General features: G+C 34.4%; 1 protein-coding gene across 1 annotated transcript in view; it reads left to right on the top strand.

Annotated features, from left to right (window-relative positions):
- LOC133335824 (GTPase-activating Rap/Ran-GAP domain-like protein 3) overlaps positions 1-25,051 on the top strand; it is a 55,428-nt gene that overhangs the window by 28,192 nt on the left and 2,185 nt on the right. Inside the window, exons 4-11 of the mRNA XM_061544122.1 lie at positions 4,609-4,846; positions 9,822-9,920; positions 13,408-13,511; positions 17,278-17,407; positions 17,601-17,710; positions 20,143-20,295; positions 24,088-24,400; positions 24,567-25,050. Coding sequence (XP_061400106.1) covers positions 4,609-4,846; positions 9,822-9,920; positions 13,408-13,511; positions 17,278-17,407; positions 17,601-17,710; positions 20,143-20,295; positions 24,088-24,400; positions 24,567-25,050 — 1,631 coding nt within the window. The remainder of the gene's footprint in view (positions 1-4,608; positions 4,847-9,821; positions 9,921-13,407; positions 13,512-17,277; positions 17,408-17,600; positions 17,711-20,142; positions 20,296-24,087; positions 24,401-24,566; position 25,051) is intronic.

Below are 25,051 nucleotides of genomic sequence, written 5' to 3'. Positions count from 1 at the left end.
AAATGTGAATATAGGCTCGTTTCGGGCCAAATATCGGTAACGACCGGTTAATATTTATGTGATCGTTGGTCCATTCGATCAACTTTATTTTTCCCTTTCTACAATCAATAATGACCAGAACATCACAAAATTTTGCACGGGGAAGCAGAGGAATTCAATACAATGAATGACTTCTTTCATGATACTGGGCCAATAATTAGCGGTTTAAATAGACCAAGACCATACAGGGTTGCCTATATTCGACGGACCCATCTGGCAACGCCATAACTTTTGACAGAGATGTCACATCGCTTAATGACATACCGCGTTTGAAGCGTCAGTCAAAGCATATTTTTACCATGAACCAATACACGCCACGCGAGCGCTCTGAAATAGTTGAAATTTTCATTCAACATAAGAAGTCAATTGTGAAAACTCAACGTGCTTTTAAAACATTAAAAATGTGAGAAGTGCGCCTTCTAAGAACGTCATTAAGCGGGTATACGAACAATTTTCGACTGGTATGGCTCTTTCTAATCCGAAGAGACCATATAAAAGTCGACCAAGGCGATCGACCGAGAATATCGCTGCCGTACGAGCCAGTGTTGAGAGGTCTCCAAGAACATCCCAAAAACGCCGTTCTCAGCAGTTGGGCATGGCTCGGTCCACTTTACAACGGATTATTCACATTGATTTGCATTTGTTCCCGTACAAAATTCAATTGACGCAAAGAATGTTACCTGCGGACAAGCCTCGTCGATTGGAATGAACCCAAAGAGTCATCGAAATGGACGAAGATGACGAGCAATTTTGTAACAAAATTATCATGTCCGATGAAGCCCATTTCACTTTGAATGGGACCGTAAATAAGCAAAATTGCCGTTTTTACGCCACTGAAAATCCTCAGGAGATTCAAGAAGTGCCTCTTCATGACGAAAAAGTCACAGTTTGGTGCGGCGTTAGTGCGAAAACGATCATTGGGCCGTTTTTCTTCCAAAATGAAAATTGCCATGCAATTAGGAGCGTTATCGCGACATGATGACCAATTTTGTGATGCCAATTATTCGTCGAAAGCGTATAAGGCAAAGACGGCGCTCCACCGCACTCAAGTCGCATAACAATCGATTTTCTGAAGAATTTGTTTCCGGGCCGTTTGATGTCGAAAAGTGGCGATTTGGACTGTCCACCGCGTTCGCCCGATTTGACGCCGCCTAACTTCTTCTTGTGGGGATATTTGAAGTCAAAGGTTTACGTTAACAAGCCAAGGACCGTAGAAGAGGTCAAGGATAACAATCGCTATTCCGGCCGAAATGTTGGTAAAAACAATGGAATATGCAGCAAAATGGGCACAATACGTCATCAACGCCAGAGGCGGCCATTTGAGGGATAACAAAAATTGATGTAAACAAATCTTCTTGGAACAAATTAAATGATTAACATTGCCAACCGCCAAACTTATATTTTTTCTTTGATAAAAAAAACATGGGTCCGTCGAATGTGGGGAACCCTGTATATTTACTTCGGAAAAACTTACACTGGAGATGTTAATAGTATATAGGAGGATATTTCAAGTATACAAGAGGATATTTTCTTGCGAATTTTTTTACCCATCACGATAACACTGCAACGATGAACCTGAATTTTTGAAGGGTGATGAATTACTGTAGTACTGCGAAAAATTGGTTTAAGGGGACCGCATCATTCAAGGTTTTAACGAATGTTATTTTGGTTTTCTATTTGATTTCTGTTATGACCTATTGTTATTAATCAGTTTAGCCTTCGGATAGCTCTACAGAAGTCAGGGAGGTTCCCAACCGCCAAACCAATGTCTGTTCTAACATCACTTTTTCTTTACATCTTTTAGGACCAAAAAAGCGACGGCATACGTGTTTCTCAAACATTAAATGCGTTTTTCTCGAAGCAATGTTTTTACAAAAAATGATACGATAACGCAAAATCTAATTATTGAATCCGTTCAAAATGTTAATACGTTATTATGTACGTATTTAGATATCGTATGAACTAGAATAAATGCAATCGGGCAATGCAATCCTTTTTTCAAACAAGGTTTTTGGTCGAATAGGGAATAGGGAATCTTTCAAAAATTAAATTTCATATGTCTTCCATTGTGCGATGTTTATAATCCTATTTCAAACCCATGCCGTTGGAATTTTTGGAATCGGACGTCGAGAAGAGAAGACTTTTTGTTAATTAAAAAAAAATACAACAACAAAATTATATCAATTCATTTTCTTAGTCTTTAAGTCTTCAAGTGTGTATGTACAAAGTTACAAATCTTCAAGCCGGTTGAAAATCATGAGCCGGTCTAAAGTCATAAAAAATTGAAATCGAGAATGATGGGTATTAGAGTCAAATCGGGTATTAGAGTCAAAGCTCTATCTCAAATATTGCGATCTCTATCGTGAAATCAACAGCAGACGACAAATGGACACGCATAAGTTGACAGATTTCTGATCAAGAATATATATACTTTATGGGGTCTCCGGTGAATGGAACAAATATTATGATGTGCAAAATTTGAATGAAATCGGTTACTACCTTCGAGATTTATAGTGCACAGAAGCGACAGACCGAAGTTTTTGGAACAAATATTATGATGTGCAAAGTTTGAATGAAATCGGTTACTACCTTCGAGATTTATAGTGCACAGCAGCGACAGACCGACGGACATTTGTAAATCGACTCCAAATTGCCTGAAACGGTTGAGGCACATTTTTTGCCTGAGTAAAGTGTATATACCCTCATAGGCCCTAGGAGGTTGAACACCACGTAATGTTAGCCTTGCACCTTTTAGTATGTCGATCCTCCTGTCTGTTTGCACATTATAGATTTTAATTACAGTACAGGCCTCAGTTATGGACCAATCGCCAAGAAATGTTGAATATAGGTTCGGTTTTTGCCAGATATGTCAGATATAGATTTGAAAATCGCGCTACAGTCGCAAAATAATGCCGAAAGGGGATTTGACCACAGAATAATGTTTTGATGATTATTTAGCAAGCCATATGGACCGAGACGACTTTTAAAGTCGCGCTACAGTCGCAAAAGGAGATCTGACCTTCGAATAATCATGGCTGTTTTCGATGTTGATCGGTCAACATTTAGACGGTCATATGGACTGCGAGTTTTGTGTGAAAAATAACATAATTTTCATAAAGAAAGAGTAGGAAAGAAATGTATAAAATGTATATAAATAGTAGATGTTGAAAAACTGTTGACTGATATTGCTTGATAGTCAAGCCAAGTCATATCGAGAGCTACAGACATACTTGAGCATTTCTTCTAAAAATATATATTCGATATCCCCCATAAATGGCCTAAAAAAGTATCGTATCGATTGACGCAAAGAAATTTTAAAAAAGGGATGTCATTGATATATGCAAATGGGTCTTTAAAGAGCTAATAGCTAAATCCAACGAAAGATGTTCGTAAAAAAAGCACTTCGAAACAACTGATCCGTCTTTTTCCAATTCGTTGTTAAATTACGGCTAATACTTCTTTATAGGGGGCAAAAATAAAAATATTCTATTAAGAAAAAAAAAAACGAGAACCCGCATTGCAAAACTACAACAACTTCATGTGCTAATATAGGCTAAAATATTCAACATGCCGAAAAAATTCGGGGTACTTTATATTGAAGTTGTGAAAATTTTTGTTCAATCCTTTAGAACTTAGAATTCGAAATCACAGCCACTTCAGTGTGAAAATGTAGGTAAAATCTTACAAATATCGAAAATGGGGCGGAATCAATAACCTTAAGCGATGGGACAGTAAACCTATCTTCGGAATAATTGTAAGTTTGATGAAAATACGCTGTGCAATCAATGGACCAAATTGGATACTCGGTTCGTATGCAATTTACACGTTTCAAACATTTTAACTCTACGGGAGTACCAGAAAGAGCGCTCCGACTTATTTATATGAGATTTCAAAATTTTTGTATATCAGTAGATCCGAGTCAAAATCAATACAATAATCCACATATAGGATGTCTTTGTTTCCCTGGGAAATTGCCCAAAATCAATATTTTCCGAAAATTTACCACACAACACCTTAGTTGTATCTTTATCACCGAATATTCATTTTAAATCAGTCGTCCTCTTCACTTACACTAAATCACACTCAAATATGGGCAAAGGAATTGTAAAATCCAGTGATTTCCAAAGCTATTTGCCTCCGATAAATACGTTAAACTGTGTATTTGCTCGGCCACAAAAGCCACTGCAAAACAGCAAAGCAATTTAAATTGAGAAGTTCATTTATTTGTAGGATTTACCGGCAACTTGAATTCAATCTTTCGGTCGGCATACCAACAAACACAGAAACACAAGGAAATATTTAAAAAGTAGTTTTCTACGGCATTCAGATTTTCCACTTGGAAATTTTTCCATACTTTTCCTCTATTGTTCAACAACAAGAACAACAACAATTCAATTGTACTTAATATGTTTTTGATGGTTTTCTCATTTGTTTGTTCGTTTGTTCTGTCGTCGTCGTCGGTTCTATCTTCCATTCATTTCTATATTTTTTGTTTTTGTTTTTTTTTTTTTCATTTTGATCTCTCACTAACGTTCTTCGTATGTTTTTGGCCTCTTTCCATTTTTGCAGGGCACCCAGAAAATTGCATTGCCATATCAGGCCAATCAAAAACTCACTGTTAAACAAATCCTAACACACTTCAGTGGCATCGATGCATCGACAATGAAAAATCCTAAGGAGATTTTTGCAGCTGACATTCAAAAGGATTTGCTGCTGCTCGAGGAACAAGAGGGCTCAGTTAATTTCAAATTTGGCGTTGTATACATGAAGCCGGGACAGTGCTGTGATGATGAGATGTTAAGTAATCGTAAGTAGATAATGATGATGATTTCGATGTTGTTGATTTTGAAATACCAAATGATAGCTAGATATGTGAGATAAGAAAATTGTACGATTTCTTAGAAAGGCTTTGCAGAAAAATGATTTTTTCTTCTTGGAAATTCTAAATAGGATTAGTATATTTTGGGAGAATTGCTATAAAAATGTCATGTCAATAAAAAAATCGAATTAGGTAATATTGGATAAGCAAAAAACAATGTAAACATTTATTTACAAGTAAGATGTGGACAATCAACGTGCATGAAATGTATATGTAAAGAAATCTTGTATTGGCCCCCATATCGGGGAGTAGGCGTATGATAAGACCTGATTATGTACTATAAGGGTACTGGGTCAAAACGTAGAACACTAAACATTGGGATGAGAGTCACTGTGGATGATCTATATAATCTCCGATTAATAAAAATGTATCAAAGGAACTCTATGTTTATTTGGTCTATGGAAATAATTGTACGAAAATCAAAAAGTTACTAAAATTAGTACATTAAGTTTTCGCCTAACGAATACGTATAAAGACTCTCAATTGGTTGGTAATCACTGGACATATGTAAAATTAGAATGAAAAATAAGTTTTACAACTTCGAACTAAAAGAAATATCAATGAGGAATTTGATATGTGGGCCATGGTAAATTTCTGCCAGGCTGCCAATATAATGCATGGTCAAATGGTAAACAACGTGCGGAAATTCCCAAAAATACCGAACATATGGGGGCATTGTTGTTCTTTTCTTTTGAGCCCAGGTGTTTTCCGTGACTTTAAAACTATTTTAATGCAGATATCCTAAGATGGATATGAACAAAATAAATGTCCGTGAAAATAAATTTAAATCTATTTCACAATATTTATTTTTACGTTTTCCAACACTGCATTCGGGAGATACAGTACCTTTTTCTGAAAAAATAAAAGTCCAGTATCGATATCAAAATATTAGAGTGTATAATTTGATATTAACTTTGCAAATCGTAATCTATAAGAAAACCTCTTCTGTTACATCTTCAAAGATGGACAACTCTTTATTAAAAAATAAACTTTATATAAATCGAATAATAAAACCTGTGTTTTATTCCGTAGACTTCCGCAGACCATAAGCTGAGGGTATATACCTGTCGGCAACACTGACTGACCCTTTGTTACTTGTTTATTTTGATATCGCTTCCGTCCTATCTTAGTTATATGTAATGTCGGGTGTCAGAAGGTGTACACACATCGCATCAGCTTCGCAAATTCCCTGTCTAAATGTCTCGTATTTTCCGGCACTAGTGCCTCCTGAAAGAACATACAGTTTCATGTTTTGTCTCAGTTTCTTTATAAAGGTTTTATGTATTCTCAAGTTCCTTGACGCATTTTCCAACAGAATGGTAACAATTAAGTTCGGCCCGGCTGCACTTTTTATACCCTTCACTATAAGGATGACATCAACATGTCTTAGGAATTAAATTCTCAAAATATCTCAAATCGATATCGATCTCGGGAATCGATATTGATAGTTTTTGGTAGTGGCATTTGACAGCCAATGAGAATACAAAATACCGGTTGAAAAAACCTGTCCAAAATACCAACTTGGGCTACCATTATATGGGGGCTACCCTCAACCTTAGGCCAAAATTAATAATTTTTATTACAAGGATGTGCTATGCTATGAGAATCCAAAATATCAAATTACACTAAATTTGCTTGAAAAATGTGTCCAAAATACTGTATATTGGGAAGTACCGTTACATGTGTGCTACCCTCAAACTTGGATCAGCATTACCAATAATCCAATTTTGCAATCTGGTACACAAGGTAAAATGCCTTAAATCAAAAAACTTTTAGTACAAGGTTTTTGTCCAATTTTTATTTCATTTGGCATTTAGGGCACCCAAAAGTACTAGCCTCGTCGCAGAAGACTTTCAGAGCACTTTAAATTTTAGCATGTCGGGCTCTCTGAAGTGAACTTCTGAAACTTCTTAGCCTATCAATGAAAGAGCAAAGTTTATTTTTCTATATAATCTCCTGAAACTACAATACCCTTAGTCCAACGCTTTTCTAGCAATTCTATTACAATCCTACCCCCCTCCCCCCACCACACTGATCCTAAATCCAAGTTTCAGGATTCCAACTCTATCGTTTCACCCACAATTTAAATTGTACCAAATTTAGTACACAGTAGTTCGAATTTCTAAAACCTTCTTCTTACCACAAACCTACACCCTCATAGTGATCCTAAATCAACTTTCAGGATTCCAACTCTATCGGTTCACGCACAATTCAAATTGTACCAAATTTAGTACACAGTAGTACCAATTTCCAAAACTTCCTACATACCCCAATCCTATACTTTCACAGTGATCCTAAATCAAAATTTCATGATTTCAACTCTATCGCTTCACCCACAATTTAAATTGTACCAAATTTAGTACACAGTAGTACGAATTTCCAAAATTTCCTACTTTACCCAAACCGACACACCCATAGTGATCCTAAATCCAAGTTTTACGATTCCAACTCTATCGTTTCACTCACAATTAAAATTGTACCAAATTTAGTACACAATAATACGAATTTCCCAATCTTCCTACATACCCCAATTCTACACCTCCACAGTGATCCTAAATCAAAATTTCAGGATTCCAAATCTATCGGTTCACGCACAAATCAAATTGTACCAAATTTAGTACACAGTAGTATCAATTTCCAAAACATACTACATTCCCACACTGATACTAAATTCATGTTTTAGGATTCCAACTCTATTGGTGCACCCGCAATTCAAATTGTACCAAATTTAGTACATAGTTGTACCAATTTTCAAAACTTCCTACATTACCCAATCCTACACCCCACAGTCATCCTAAATCAAAGTTTCGGGATTTCAACTTTATCAAATAGTACCAAATTTAGTACACAGTAGAACGAATTTCCGAAACTTCCTACTTAACCCAAACCAACACCCCCTCAGTGATCCTAAATCCATGTTTCAGGATTCCAACACTATCGGTTCACCCACAATTCAAATTTTACCAAATTCAGAACACAGTAGTACCAATTTCCAAACCTTCATACATACCCGAATCCTTCACATTCACAGTGATCCTAAATCAACATTTCATGATTTCAACTTTATCGCTTCACCCACAATTTAAATTGTACCAAATTTAGTACACATTAGTACCAATTTCTAAAACTTCCTACATATTTCAAACTTAGACATCCACAGTGATACTGACTCTAAATTTCATGACTCTAGCTCTATTGGTTCACCTAAAATTCAAATTGTACCAAATTTAGTACCAATTTATACCCATAAGTATTAATTTTTTAAACTGAATCCTGACCCTAATCTTACATCCCTACAATGATCCTAACTCCAAATTTCATTGTTCCAGCTCTATCGGTTCACCCAAATCCAAATTGTATCAATCATAGTACGATTTACTACTTTTCGTACACATAAGTAAAAAAATCCAAAACTACGTACATATTCCAATCCTACACTCCGACGGTAATGTTACTTTCAATTTTCAGGATTCCAGCCCGATTTGTACCTCCAAATCAAATTTGTACCAAATATAGTACCATATAGTACTTTTTGTACACATGAGTACACGCTTTCCCAACTCTACTCATATCGACTCTACATCTCAACCTTAATTTGCATTCCAAATTTCAAGTTTTAAGCTCAATCCATTCACATGCTACAGAATTGTACCAAATTTAGTACATTTTCGTACTTTTCGGATAGTTATAGCTCGAATTTCCAAAAACCCTTTGGTACATCTATCCTACACTCCATAAACGACCACCAAACCAAATTTCAGAGTTCCAACTTCACCGGTTCGCCAAATACAAACGGTATCACATTTAGTACTTTTCGTACCGTTCTAGTACGAATTTCCCAAAACCCAGCCTTATCTGTCACATTTGGACCAAGAGTGACCCTCACCCAAAATTTCAAGATTCCGTTTCGTCTGGACGTTGATGAATCGTTAATTCAGTCAATCACTTTACTCTTTTATTAGTATAGATTATTATTTTCAAATTATTATGAAATTTAAATGCTCAAAGGACAAACTCCATTAAAATATGTTATATATTTATTTATTTTCCTCAGTTTTTTGTTCGATTAACCCCAATTCTGGTAGAGTTGACTCAGTTGTGCATAGAATGCCGTGTGTCAAGTTTGATTTAAATCGACACATATTTTCATATAGATCCTATGTATTATGAACCGGTTTTATTTTAATATAGCACAAACGATTGATATATGTTATCCCAATTATGTTGAAATAGTGCAAAATTTGCCCGATCAACATGCAATTTAAAATGAGCTATCAAATTGAGTCTAATTCGATTTAGATGTTCATATACCTCTATCGCATATGATTTTGTAAATGCAATACATTAATGTAATTATATTGCTATTTACAAATTCAAAACAAATCTCAATGAAAACAAGTGACTTTTTAAAAATTCAGTTCGCAAGCTGAACAAAAATAACCCACAATCTTATAAATAATCCATTTGATTAAAAAATAAAAAACCATTTAATATGTTTGTTTTTAATGCCACAAATCTCATTAATTTTTAATGCAAGCAAAAAGAAAAATAATGTTCATTTGTTCATTTTCAAATTCACAATATCCAATGGAAGCAATTCCCTTTTTTGTTGGTTTGGTTGTTTGTTTGGAACAGGTTATATTACTTGTTGGCGCATTATTAATGTATCCCTTTGTTGGAGAAAGGCATTGTCTCTGAGAGATTTTTTGTTTTGCCTTATGTTCCCCGTTAATATTTTTTTCTTTCTAAGCAGGAATTTTCCTTATTTTGTACTTGTGTGTGTTCGTGATTCTGTTATTGTTATAACCAAGAAGCCTTTAATTCGCATTCCCTCTGTGTGTTTCATAATTTTGGCTTCTTTTCATAATATTTTTGCTGTTGTTTTTTTTTTCTATACTTCCAGAGGAATCCAGTCCAGACTTTGAAGACTTTTTAGATGTGCTGGGCGAACGTGTACGCCTAAAAGGATGGGATCGTTTTCGTGGTGGTTTAGATGTTAAAGGTAAGTTGAATGTTTGGAAAACATGTTTAGTATATATGGGGGCATAAATTTAAGACTTTTTAATGTTTGGAAAGATTCTTTTACGTGTTTCTAATGAAATACAATGACGAGTATGTTGGAAAAATCCAAGACTTGAATAGTCGTTCAAAAAAATCTTTATTAACAAATCCAGGCCTTTGGTAGTTAGTGAAAAAATCTTCTTAAAAACCCAGGCCTTTGATAGTCCGTGAAAAAATCTGCTTTAACAAATCCAGGCCTTTGGTAGTCAGTGAAAAAATCTTCATTAACAAATCCAGGCATTTAGTAGTCCGCGAAAAAATCGTATTTAAAAAATCCACGCCTTGGATAGTCGTGGAAGAAATCTTCATTAAAAAGTCAATGCCTTGGATAGTCCTTGAAAAATCTTCATTAAAAAATCCAGGCTTTTGGTAGTTGTTGAAAAAATATGAATTTACGCCTATGGTTGAGTGTTGAAAAAATATTTGGTCCATGGAATAACCCATATCTAAAATAAGTCGTAAAATAACTACCACAACAAGTTTCTTAAATTACTCTCGTTCATCCACTATACACGGCAGCTACATTAACTATAGTATTAATGTGCTTCTTCATTTTATTCTTATTCTATTCGTTGAAGATGAACACGAAGAACCATCCTGAAATGGACTTTCCTCTAACAGAAAAAAATCAAGAAAACTGCATTGCTTTTATGCCGTACCCTAAAGATTTTATAGTTGTTGTTTTGTAGTTTATTTTTCTTGCCTATGGCTAACAAGGAAAAGAAGATGAAGCATCAACAGTGCGGGACAAGGAATCTTCGTGACTGCATGTAATACAAGTGTAATGTCGAACATTTGTCTTCAACGTGTTGTTCCATGAAATATGTTATTATAACCTTTAGTCAACCTTTAGTCAGCCATCTTCATTTAGTATTCGGATTTATCAAGGAGATGAGAAATGTGGAGAATAGATAAAATGTGAAATAAGGCGGGAGAGAGGAAAAAGAAAGGAGGCTATAGTTTGCGGGGATGTGACCACACAGCTGTCATTTCCCAGAATAGAATGATTATGTACGATGAAATAAAGATTTATGGGAATTTAAACTTTAAGGAATATTTTCCAGGACACATTTTTCAATGTCTTCCAAAAGCGGACAACCAAAGGCGTGGATTTTTAAAGAAGAATTTTTCACGGACAACCAAAGCCGCGGATTTTTTAAAGAAGATTTTTTCAAGGACTATCAAACGGAGAATTTCTTAAAAAAAAATTTTCAAGGATTATCAAAATGAGAATCTCCTAAAAAATTAAGTCGTGGATTTTTAAAAAATATTTTTCAATGACTATAGAAAGGAATATTTCTTACAAAAAAAAAATTTCTTACTATCAAAAGCAGGACTTCTTACAAAGTATATTTTCATAGAAGGACGATTTAAAAAATGTGTTTCAATGTCTTTCAGAAGACTTATTTCTTACAAATATACATTTTCAAGGAATATTAAGAGGATGATTTTTTAAATCTATTTTTCAAGGACCATCTAAAGGAGGATCTCTCAAAAAGGCTTTAATTTTATTCAATGACTGATAGAAGAATATTTCCTTAACAAAATATTTTCATGGTCTATTAGAAAGATGATTTTAAAAGTATATATTTCAAGGACTATCAAAAGGAGGATTTAAAAATATATATTTTCAGGGACTTACAAAAGGACGATTTCTAAAAAACTATTTTTCAAGGACTATCACTGTTTTCAAGAAATATCAAAAAGATTATTTCTAAAAAATATTTCAAAAGGCGGGTACATTGTACATATGTATCCTTAAAATTTAAGGATACAGTGTTCCCTCGAGGGAACATACTCATGTCTTTCTGCAACCTATGATAAATTTCAAAAAAACCCAATAACATCATTCAAGTCTCAATTTGATACTTTGTGCAAAATTTCGTATTAATCGGGCAAACATTAGGAGTTTGATGTAGCATTTATGTAAAATCGAACGAAAATATTTATGGAAGCTATATCTAAATCTGAACGGATCTTCAAGAAACTTACCACACATCATTCTAGACTTAAATTAGTATGATATGCCAAATTTCGTGCAAATCGAACAATATTAAGGATCTGTGGTGCAAGATTTAAATTAATTCGGACGAAAATATACATTGGGCTATATCTAAATCTGAACCGATTTTCACAAAACTTAGCACATATTCTAGGCTTTATTCAGTACGCTGTGCCAAAATTAGTGTAAATCGAAAGATATATAGGGACTTTGGTGCACCATTTACCTTAAATCGGACGAAAATATTTATGGGAGCTATATCTAAATCTGAACTGATTTTCAATAAACTTAATACACATCATTTTAGGCTTATCTCAGTACGCTATGTCAAAATTCGAATGATATTTAGGGACTTAGGTGCACCATTTACCTTAAATCGGACGAAAAAATATATAGGAACTATATATAAATCTGAACCGATTATTATGAAACTTATCGCACATCATTCTACACTCAATTCGGTATGATGTACCAAATTTCGTGCAAATCGAGAGATATTTAGGGACTTTGGTGCACCATTTACCTAAAATCGGACGAAACTATATATGGGAGCTATATCTAAATCTCAACCGATTCCAACAAAATTTCGGACCTATTTCATTACTCTGTGGAAAAATTTTGCTTCAATCGGAACAATATTGGGAGTTTTGTGCACTATTTACATTAAATCGGACGAAACTGTATATGGGAGCTATATCTAAATCTGAACCGATTTTCTCCAATTTCGTCCAAATCGGATCATAAATGCGACCTGCACTTTGTTCACAAAAATACATGGACGGACAGACGGACATGCATAAATCGACTCAGAAAGTGATTCTATGCATATTCTCAAAAGGAACCATGGGTCTATCTCGATTATTTTTGCCTGTTACAAACATATGCACAAAGACATAATACCCTGTACCACAGTGTGGTGAAGGGTAAAAAAATTCAAGGACTGTCAAGGGAGGGGAAGGGAGGGACGGTTTGTAAAAAATTATTTTCAAAGGTTTTTTTTAAATAACTATTTTGTAAGGACTATCAAAGGTAGGTTTTCCTACGGAATATTTTTCAAGGAATATTAGAAGATTCAAGGATTATTTTTTGAATAATTTTCATTTTAAGGAGGAAAATTTCTGAAAATTTTCTTTAAATTTATAAATGTCTAAAACAGTTCCTTCAACAGTATTTTCCAAAAAAATGAACAATGTTTTTAGAGTATAAATAAACAAACCACGTGCACCCCAAGGGTTTTGTAGTGTTTGTAATGAATCAACCAACTCCTCATGGTATTGTCTCCGTTTGAGTTTGATGAAGTGGAATGTTGAGGTTATGTTACCAACTACCACTATTGCTTGTGCTCTGATATCTCTTGTTAATTTAATTTTCCATGTAGAATAATTTGTCTTGTTTCCCTCTTATCTTCGTTCTTATTCTATTACAGGTGATATGACTGGTAAATACTCGGTTTATACACTGCATGAAGGTCATGAAATTATGTTTCATGTTTCAACACTGTTGCCCTTTTCCAAGGATAATCGACAACAGGTGAGTACAAAAACTCGGAGATAGAGAGAGTGAAAGAATGAAAATAACAAAATGAACAATTGCTAAGTGGTTGGTCCACAGACAGATTAGATATACAATTCCGCACCATTTGTGTTATCAACTTAAAGAAGTTTCTTTTTTCGTTACTTGTGCTTGTTTTTTATCTGATATAATACAATAAAACTTTGTTAAGCTTGTGGGCTTGCGGCAAAGTGAACTAAAACTCTTGTATATATATTCTCCTTTTTTGAAATCTTAAAGTATTAAAGAGTTTTAATAATTTAACAAGTGGTCTGTATTTATTTTGTATGTTATGTTTTATTTTTAACAAAACAAAAGAACATTTGCGGATTTTGTAACAAAGGTCAGAAACCACTAACATTTTTTTTTAATTTTAAACAATAACAAGAACAAGAAACCCTAAACATGACTTTATGGTCAAGCACAAAAAGGTTTTACATTTTTCAACTTGTAACATCTGCATCGTTAGGAAGAAGGCATGTTTAATCCAGTTGTTTTTGAAATGTGTGGGAATATTATCCGAGAATTTTGTAAAGAATTATTTGGAAACCAACCAATTAAATTTCTTTAATAATTGGCATTCTGTAAGGCAATTAGAGGCTAATCGGCTTGAATGTGCTCATAAACGTTAATTGTTAGTCCTATATTAATGATATTAATTTTGAAATTTTTATTAAGGGGACCCCACATTCTCGGGGTCAATTTTTTTTATTTAATTCGAATCTACACTAATTCAAGAATGTCCCTACAAAACTTCAAGTGAAAATCTCAAGAACTCTTGAAGATATAGCCGATTTATTGTGTCAGCATCAAGTGGCGGATAAAGGGCTTCTCAAACATTAAACGCGTTTTTCTCTTTTGCGAATTGCGGGCATGATAACTCAAAAACTAATAACCCAATCGATTCCAAATTTTTACAAGTTTCTCTATGAGTGTATAGCTATCGAATGAACTAGGATAAAGCCAATCGGTAAATATCTTCCTTATTTTTTAACTTGGTTTTTGGTCAAAAATCGGCGATTTTCCAAAAATTTTCCCTTAAGAACAAAATATATTAATGTATTTGTTAATATATGTTAGGCACGGTTAGCCGACGAGTTCGAATATTTGGAGCGGTTAAATTTGAAATACGTACAAAAGTCAGTCGAGAAAGAAAAAAAAACAATAAGAATTTTTATTTGTGTTCTATTGATTAAAGCCGTCAATGGCTTGCCTGAAAATCTCTGCCTTATTTATGCCAATGTTGCAGACATACCAAAAACCATACGTTCCGATTTGTACCGTGGCTAACAGGAATTCACTCGGAACATACTGGAAGCCATACATAAGGACACACCAAATGAAAACCTTTTATTCCCTACCTACAGCACATACCATGCCCTGCTCTTGGCCTATTTTGGTGCTGATGACGGAAAAGGAACTGGTTCAGGGACTATGTCTCCAATGAGCCAAGAACAAGAAACTTGACAATGGTTATGGCCTAGAGGAACAAATGCGCTATGTAACACACAACGAAATCCCCGAAATATTTAATCCCGGTGATGTTACCTCCGACAGTCAAATGGTTTTGGTCAATGTTACGTATTTCATGGGGCAATGGTCGAATAAATACTAAACAGGAGATTTTCTATACTAAATAGGAGATTTTTTATACCAAACGTGGTGTCTTCTTTGTGCAGCCCCAAGAGTTTGTAACGCCGCGAAATACTGGTCCTAGTCCTGTCTTTAAGTATACCTACTAGTCATATCTCGAGGAGCTGAGTCAAGCTAGACATGTGTTTCCGTCCATCCGTTGCATGTAGCATGGGTTCTGACCAATGAAGACCCCTTTTTTGGTAATGATCAGTTAACATTTAATTTTAGTCGGTTTTTTTCTTTTTGGTCGCTCCAGAGGCCGCAAATATGGCCCGATCATCGCGAAATTTTACATGTAGAAGGGGATCGAGCCAAAGAATAAGCATGTCCGTTTGAAAAAGATTGGTCAGTACTTAACGGGTCAAATGGACCCTGACTTTTGTGGGAAAAATTACTAACTCTTTATCTTGGGGCGTATATATTTACTCCTGAAAGACATATTCCCTAGAAGTTGATAGTGCATCCAAGAGGAGTGGTAGACCTTTAAATTGATACCAATTATATTGATGTATGTTCTCAGATGTGGGAGTTATGATATTGTTTAGTATTACAATTAGCCCACTGGAGGGCGGAAATTTCGCACTGATCGCTTTGCAATTTTACATGATGTTCCGGTTATGGTCAAGGACGAAGCCTATAATTTTCGGCAATATTGAGATGATATTTAGGGGTTGCAATAAAAAGAAAATTTCAGATTTTCTAATCGATCTAGAGGCCATTATTATATGAAGAACATCACTCTTTTTACACGGTGAAGATGATCTGCCGAAATACTTGGTCAAATCAACCAAGACTAAAGTGATCAAATTTTTATTTTATGGTGTGAATATTCATCTCGGGAAAACAAGATCTCTAAAGGTTATAAAGTGTAGACCTATAATCAGTGAAGAGGGTGCAAATATCGCTAAATATGAGTCTGCCGAAAAATAAAGGATTTCTTTTTCCCCAAACCTAATATATGTTCATGTTTTGACATAGGTTCCGACTTATTTTCGGTATTTTTAAGGCATCGCCGATTTTGCCGATCCATTTCCGGGATTTCAAAGCTTTAGCTAAATTTCACCAACGAAATGAATGTAATTACAAACACCAAATTTTCGTAGTGTGAAACAAATCTTTGCAGAAAATTTTCAATTAAGTTTCGACATAGCCCTAATAAAAAGAACTCGTCACTTTTTCCTAACCTACTTTTCCAAATATTATGGCTATAATTTGGTATTTTCTCAGTGTGTAGACAACGCACTACCAGACAATTTACAATGCCTTTATTGAGTGAATGCCAAATTGAATACATCCATGTCGAATGTATGCTGCTCGAAGTGATTTTCAGTTGCCACATGATGTTATGGAGTCGTTTTTGAGTGACCATGACCATATTCGTTGTTTTTATCGTATGAAAGTATTATTATCATTATGGATGTGGATATATGCAGGGCATGATTCCATACAACAGCTCCTTTTTCAGACACTGGTTATTTCGTAGTAATAGTTCGGCACTGCATACTTGAAATTGCAAAAACACAAATTGATTTTTTCCAGACGAATATTATCGAAAATACGCTATATAGGGCTCTGGTGTATACCAAGACCACCCATGTATAGCCAAATACGCTACCGTAATAGAGCTTAGATGGTTAAACATGAATTCTGTTTTTGTCATAAATTTTTAATGATGAATTCTCAGTTACTCTCCATTTATTTATGCCCACCACTGACCAAGATACAAACCGTGTACTACATTGTGGTGTAGGGTGTAAATTTATAAGGTGCTATTCATTTGTAGTTTTTAAATAGAATTTATAATAAATTTTCATCAAATATGGTATGTACTCGTTTTTTTAATCAGAAGCCTATGAATATTATTATTATTAACTGATTAAATACAATACATGACCTCTAGCGCGCATGAACATTATTAATAACGTATACCTTATGCTGGCCAAATTTCGACGCTTTTATTTTAATAGTGCTAACCAACCTACACTCTTTAATATTTACATTTTAAATGATATACGAATCCATGTATTCTCGAAATTTCTATTCATATAAATTCTATACATACCAAACTTCGACTCAAATAACACATTTCTATCTCTCATATTTTTTGCAGGTTGAACGCAAACGTCACATTGGTAACGATATTGTGAATATCGTATTCATAGATCAAAGCACGGCGCCCAATGTTGATACGGTTTTGCCAACAATGTTTGATCCCACATGGATAAAAAGCCAATTTACACGTAAGTCAAAAATTGCTCGTACGGCAATCAGCCACCGTCATCGCCTCTATTTGCAAGCTAATAAAAGAAACAGAAAACCCTCGTCACACTGATAAATGAACATTCATAGAAAATTCTACTACAACCAACACAGTGTATATTGTTGTGGAAACTCAATTTAAATTTTTACAACTCTTTTGTATCTTTTTTTCAGACATTTTTGCGGTAGTTACGAAACATGAACAAACCTATCGTTTGGCCATATTTTGTGATGAGAATGTGCCACCATTTGGTCCAACGCTACCAAACCCACCCGAATTTACAGTAAGTGTGTGGATGACACATATGTGTTACCAATCACAATATGAAAATATACATACACACACTCATTCATATCTACATATTTGTAATATCAACAACAATAAGAGCCTTTACAATGATGACCCATATAGAAGAAATATTGATTTTTGTGATCTATATATTGTATATCCGCCTGTATGAGATATATGTGTATGTTCGAGTTGTTGTAGTTATGTTGAATTGGAGTAACTAAAAAATACAGTAATTAATTATTCGTTTATAAAATATTAATTATCACCAACAAAGAAGAAATTGATTTCATTGTTTATATCAGCAGGATAAATATGTCAATTAAATAATCGAAAATATTGAAAGGACTAAGTATATATGGTATTCCAGTGACTTACAGAATTAAATATTGCTGGAGATTTTAGATTATTTTAAAATGGGAATAATTGTAAAAACTGATTAACAGATTTGGAATATGAAAACATACGAATATTGATTTTTTTCTTTGACGACCCTATTTAAAATCGTATAAAAATCTCGTCTTATGGTATTAAGGTTACGGTTCCAGAAAATAAAGACTCTAGATATAAAGATGATATGTTTTACAAAAGCATTCCTCATTCACAAACAAAGATATTAATTTTACCAGCAAACAATAATGGTGGAAATGTAATATCTCTCTGGCTTTTCTTTCGCCCTAAAAAGGCAAACAAATCAATTAAAAACGTCGTTAAGTTCGCCCGGGTCGAACTTTTTATACCCTACCATGTGGTGTACATTCTAAATGTCTTTAAAAACAAGGGCTATGTATAATGTCTGCTGGTAGGTTGTTTATTTGGGAAAATGAAAAACACAGACACTTAGTTTGGGAAAACTGAAGCCTTTGGGGAATAGGCAAAACAAAGACTTATATAAAATATGTTCTACATAAATGTGTTTAACGCTACAATAACCCGCAATGCCATTTTACTGCCCTTTTAGGGAAAAATGCGACCAAAAACTTCAAACTAATAAAAGTAAGGCCGAACTTTTATATGGGGGCTATGTCCTATGTATGAGAAATTACAATTAATTTACCTTCAAAATACCAAGCATGACAAGCGTTGACCAGTATTAATATTTTTAGTTGGAAGATTTGAGACCCCATGAGAACCCCATACTTGGTTGAAAACGTGCCCAAGATTCCCAAAATACCGAATAATGGGGTATACTGCTCTAAGAGGGCTACACCTAAAACTGGACAAATATTGATAAATTTTGGTATGGAGATTTTCTATACAATTAGAATCCACAGTATCAAACATGCCCAAAGTCCGAAATTTGGGAGTACTCTTATATGTGGCTATACGAAAAAAGAGTCCAAAAAGTATCAAATTTTAATAGGTTGGTTTGCTACACAATGTGCATTCAATTCGGGTAACAACGGTGCCCAAACTCCCTAAAATATCAAATAATGGTAGGTACCGTTATGTGGGGTTATTCCACAAATTCAACCAATATTGATCATTTTCAATCGCCAAGGGCTTTCATACCGATAATGATAATACAACATTTTGTTGCACATTGTATTTGAATAATACTTGAAGATCTCTTTTGATTTTAGAATATTTTTTTGTCCGATGTCGAGCTAATCGTGCACCAGATACCCAATGTGTGTCCAATTGATATGGAATTTTGCAGCATAATTCTGTATATATTGGCCCAGATTTTATATAGATGGTACAAAAAAGTCCCTTATTCTGTTCAATTGATATGGAATATTTTATAGATGGTCCAATAACATGTGTAATGATTGACTGAAGTCGGTTCATATCTGAGGATCCACTAATGATGCATTGTCTGGCAGATCGACATGTATGTACATGTGTACAACCGAGATTTTATATAGGATACAATAAAAATTAAAGTAGTACCAAAGTGGTGCAGGATATCTTATAGTCGGCTTTGTCCGACTTTCAACTTTTTACACCCTTCACCACAGGGTATTATGTCTTTGTGCATATGTTTGTAACAGCAAAAAGGACTTTTCATTCATTTCGAAAACAACTACAAAACAACAACAACAAAATTCATTTTCTTGCCAGCTGCTTGAAAATCATAAAAATTTAAAATCGAGAATGTATTATAACTTTCTTCCCCAAAATTTTATTCCTGTTTCACATTAAGGCCATCCACATGCTCCTAAATAATAATCTGTTGTTATACTTAATAACTTCCATAATTTATTTTATAGATATAAAAAATTTAAATTTTTAAATGTACATTTAATATACAATAAATGTTAATATTTGCAAAAATATTCCATAACTCTTTTATCATCACATTAAACACTGTTTACCTTTGATGTAAGGAAATTAAATTCATAAAAACACAGCATAACATTTTTATACATTTATATATTCCATAAAAAATTTTACAAAATAAATCCTTTTGACATCCTTTTGCAGGATGTGAATTTATTTCGTGAATTTTTACTGGTTAAACTAATAAATGCTGAAAAGGCAACCTTTCAAACGCCTATATTCTCACAGAAACGTGAACGTACCTTGGAAATGCTAATTAAAGACTTGCATGAAGACTATATTGGTGACAGTAAATTGGTAAGTTTTTGACGTATCGTATTCATAGAAAATGTAAACAAAGGAGGGTGGGATGCGTATTTGAAAGTTAACATCATGTCTACATATGTGTGAATGTGTAATGAGGGATTATATTTGTGTGAAGGTATGTAGGGAGTGTTGATATTGAGATATTAAAGATCATGGTAAACGGGGCCTTCAATATGTGGATATTCGATTGGTGCATATTGGCAGTTAGCCAGGGACGCTCATACCCTAACCCCTTGGAAAAAGACCTGAGGCCCAGTAAATGGTATACATTCGTGACGGGATAATATGTCGATTTTCCCATATCCGCCTGTTTTTTGAAATCACTACTAAATTGCAATATTTAGGTAGAGGCATACAATTTTGCACCTAGACTACTGCTACATCTAGAATGTTTGATATCAAAATTGGACCCATCGCTCCACTTTTTAGTATTAGTGTTAGTATTAGTATTAGTATTATTTAAGTGTTTTGGAAATGAACACATGTTAAAATTTTTTCGATCTGGCAACTCCTTCATATAGAAACAGGTGTTCAAAAAAGACGTATCCGCAATTTTTAAAATGGAAAAATTAGAAATGCGTGCTTTCATTGTAAAAAAATTAGGATGTGTCTTTTTTGAACATCTGTTTCTATATGAAGGTGTTGCCAGATCGAAATAAAATTTATCATGTGTTCATAACAGAGATAGAAGTTTACAAAACACTTAACGTTTTTCTGTTTATACCGCGCTGTTTGTGCTGGGCTAGGAACATTCCGAACTGTCCTCACCTATATTTGTTATTCCGTGACCAACTCAACGAAATATTAACCGGAACCGCTATAAAAAATATATTCCTGAAAAAATATATTGCAGATCGAAATAAAATTTATCGTGTGTTCATAACAGAGATGAAAGTTTACAAAACACTTAACGTTTTTCTGCTTATACCGCGCTATTTGTGCTGGGCTAGGAACATTCCGAACGGTCCTCACCTATATTTGTTATTCCGTGACCAACTCAACGAAATATTAACCGGATCCGCTATAAAAAATATATTCCTGATATCTATTTGGTATTTTGCGGTGTAATTGCCGCAAGCCTCTATGTTTTGTCATATATTCAATTTGGGAACGATTGAGGTCCTAGCCGAACGTCCGCAATTCTCATTTTTTCAGAGGACAAACATCCTCCTGACAGACAATTTCCATATAATAGTCCCGGCCGACTTTAGCTAGGTATTTTGTATGTCAGTTCGACCCGGTCGAACATATCGACGTCATTTAATTCATATCTACCCCAAAGTCTATAGACAAAATCCATAATCAATGAAATGTTAAGCGCCTTAAAAGCCTTTCTTATTTTAAGAGGGCCTTTTTAACAAGTGGCTATTCTTCACAGCAAATGTTGCATATTTACATAGGCAAAATGTCATAACATCGACACATTATTATTCGGCAACGAAAATTTTGCACGCTTGCTTATACATAAGGATAACCCATTTTATGAAGATGTATGAATATTAGAATGTCTCAACACCAGTTGAATGCTACTCACATTCAACCCACCACAGATATTTATTTGAAAAGAAATCGAAAAACTTCCGTGTTAAGGCATCCTTATAAGCGTAACATTAATCTTTTGTTTATTTGCATAAACGAAAAGAGAATGTTTATATTCCGACTCCCCCTTTTGATGAAATATTGTGTGTCTGATGCGGGTCTATACACCATGTTTTGCGGTGAACAAACTTTTTCAGGGGGTTGTTGTCGATTATGCAAAATACACAAAATAAAACCCCCAATTTTAATTGAATTTTATGTGGCTGTATAGATATTTCATCGCCAATACTTTATACAAAATTTGTTTGTCAACGAAAATGGATATTTCAATCAATATTTAAATTTTGTTTTTCGTCGTATGAAAATCGATGAAGGGTTTCGTTGAAAGAAGAAAAAAGTTTTTTTTTTGAAAATATATGTAGGCTTAGCCAGGGGAGTAGATTATATGTATTGAAAACTTGTTATATTTCTATAAGGGTAGTAAGCTAGTTTGATGGAAGGGTTCTTAACAAATAGTATTAATATAAATTGAAGAACCAATAAAGAGTATATATTTCGGATCATCAGTAATTGCCGTAGATGCCTTAGAATTTATGAGGTATAGTTATACACATTCCGAAATCAAATGTCTGCCTGAAATCTATGATAGCCAACATATATTCAAAACATTTTAAAGCCATCTTTAAATTCCGCCCAACCTGTGCTGAAGACACCAAAGCAAAGTTATAAATCATATTTTCTGATAGAATCACAACATGTATTCCAATGTCAAACAGAAAAGTAAAGTCAAAATACATACAAGCATACATGTGTATATGGTTGTATGGAAAAATATATGCGTCTGTGAATGAACATTCCTTTTAAGAAATGAAAACGTATCGTGTAGCTACTCTTAAGCTTCTAACAAATCTTTAGAAAACCAATCAAAAAGATGTGCATATAAGGAATTTTGTATAAAGCACTAGTCTGCACACGTATAAAATTTTAGAAATCATACACACATCCACATCGAATACACATATAGACATATGTAGCCTGGCGAAGCAACTAACATTGACATAGTTATGTACACGTATACTTTCTAATTGTTAATTTACGTGAAAGTTGCACTACACTGTGGAGGTAATTAAATAGGATTACCAAGAGATGTGTTGTAGGACTCCTGGAATACGCCCTGGAAGTCTTTGAAAAAATATTCTTTAAAAAATTCACGCCTTTGAGAAGTCTTTGAAAAAAATATTCTTTAAAAAATTCACGCCTTTGAGAAGTCTTTGAAAAAAATATTCTTTCAAAAATCTACGCTTTGGGAAGTCGTTGAAAAAATATTCTTTAAAAAATCTACACCTAGGGAAGTCGTTGAAAAAATATTCCTTCAAAAATCTACGCCTTGGGAAGTCGTTGAAAAAATATTCCTTCAAAAATCTACGCCTTGGGAAGTCGTTGAAAAAATATTCCTTCAAAAATCTACGCCTTTCAACGACTTCCCGAGGCGTAGATTTTTGAAAGAGAATTTTTTCAAAAATCTACACCTAGGGAAGTCGTTGAAAAAATATTCTTTAAAAAATCCACGCCTGTGGAAGTCGTTGAAAAAATATTCTTTAAAAAATCCACGCCTGTGGAAGTCGTTGAAAAAATATTCTTTAAAAAATCCACGCCTGTGGAAGTCGTTGAAAAAATATTCTTTAAAAAATCTACGCCTTTAGAAGTCGTTGAAAAAATATTCTTTCAAAAATCTACGCCTCGGGAAGTCGTTGAAAAAATATTCTTTCAAAAATCTACGCCTTGGGAAGTCGTTGAAAAAATATTCCTTCAAAAATCTACGCCTTGAAAAAATATTCCTTCAAAAATCTACGCCGTGGGATGTCGTTGAAAAAATATTCTTTAAAAAATCCACGTCTTGGGAAGTCGTTGAAAAAATATTCTTTAAAAAATTCCACACCTTGGGAATTCGTTGAATATATATTCTTTAAAGAACCCACGCACTGGCGAGCTTTTTAAAAGATATTTTTGAAAAAATATGCACACTGTGGATCCTTTAAAAATATTTAAAAAAACACTAGGACTTCTTTAAAAAAGATTCCTTTCTACACACTAAGTCTAAAATTAGTAGGTAGGACATCAAATCCTGTTCCTTAATCGGATTTTCTTATATTTAAATGTACCTATTCAATTGCTGAACACTGTCTACAACTCATATTTTCTAACATTGTCCTATGTCTCCATTTGCTGTTGTCTATTTCATAGAATATGCTAAACAGACGAGCTTTCTCTGAAGTATTGTATGACGTGCCAAGAACATCGAAACTCAAGGAGGACGCTAGACAAATTGAATTCGTTCGCATAGGCCAAGCACTTAAATTGGAGGCCATTGTACGTGGTGATGCCCCCACAAGCATTGCCTCAGCAAGTCCTTGTACGATATTCAAGAAGCCACCTTGGGAGCCGCATTGTTTCTATCCGACATTTCCACACCGGGGTACATTGGCAGGCGATTCATTTGGTAATGCTGATGACTCGTTATTTATAGCAACGGATGATGGAACATTTTTGATGAAAGGTAAGTAGGCAATGCTCACGACCAACCTACCGCAAAGGGTACGAAAGAAGAAGGAACAACAAATCAAACAAATTAATGACCCACCAAAGGATATGTCTTGTGGATACGGAAAATAACTAATTCATTTAATTTAATTTGCTTTTTTCTCTTATCCTTATCATGACAGAGGATCAATCACTGCAGTTGGTCTTCGACAAGACATTACATGTCCGCCAATTAAATGTCCTGGAAGAACACGGCCTGGTGTTGGTGCGTGGAGGCTCTGCCACAAATCGTGATGGCCATCGTATACATGTATTTCGTTTGCGAGAATTCCATTTGAAATCTTCCGAAGAAACTCTGAAGTGTCGTTCTCGTTCTGAGGTAAAGGAGCGACGCATCGATAGAACACGTGGCTGTCATTTGTTTTCCTCTTCGCGTGTAAATGGTGGTCATTTGCGATTAGTGGTGGCCGTTGGACGTAAACTGCAATTATTTCAATGGAAACATACAGCGGCGTGGGCCTCATGGTGTCCGGAAAATGATACAGAAACGGCGGAGGGTTTTATATTTCAAAAGGAAATCTCGCTAAATGATACACCCACAATTGTGACGCCCCTGGAGGGTCCAACCAATACGAAAACTGGTGGTCTAATTTGTGTGGGATATAAG

This window comes from Musca vetustissima, unplaced genomic scaffold, assembly GCF_032173495.1.
Source record: "Musca vetustissima isolate MV318-11 ecotype Yass unplaced genomic scaffold, APGP_CSIRO_Mvet_v1 utg104987, whole genome shotgun sequence".
Taxonomy (NCBI): Eukaryota; Metazoa; Arthropoda; class Insecta; order Diptera; family Muscidae; genus Musca; species Musca vetustissima.
This window is presented reverse-complemented; position numbering and strand designations above follow the sequence as displayed.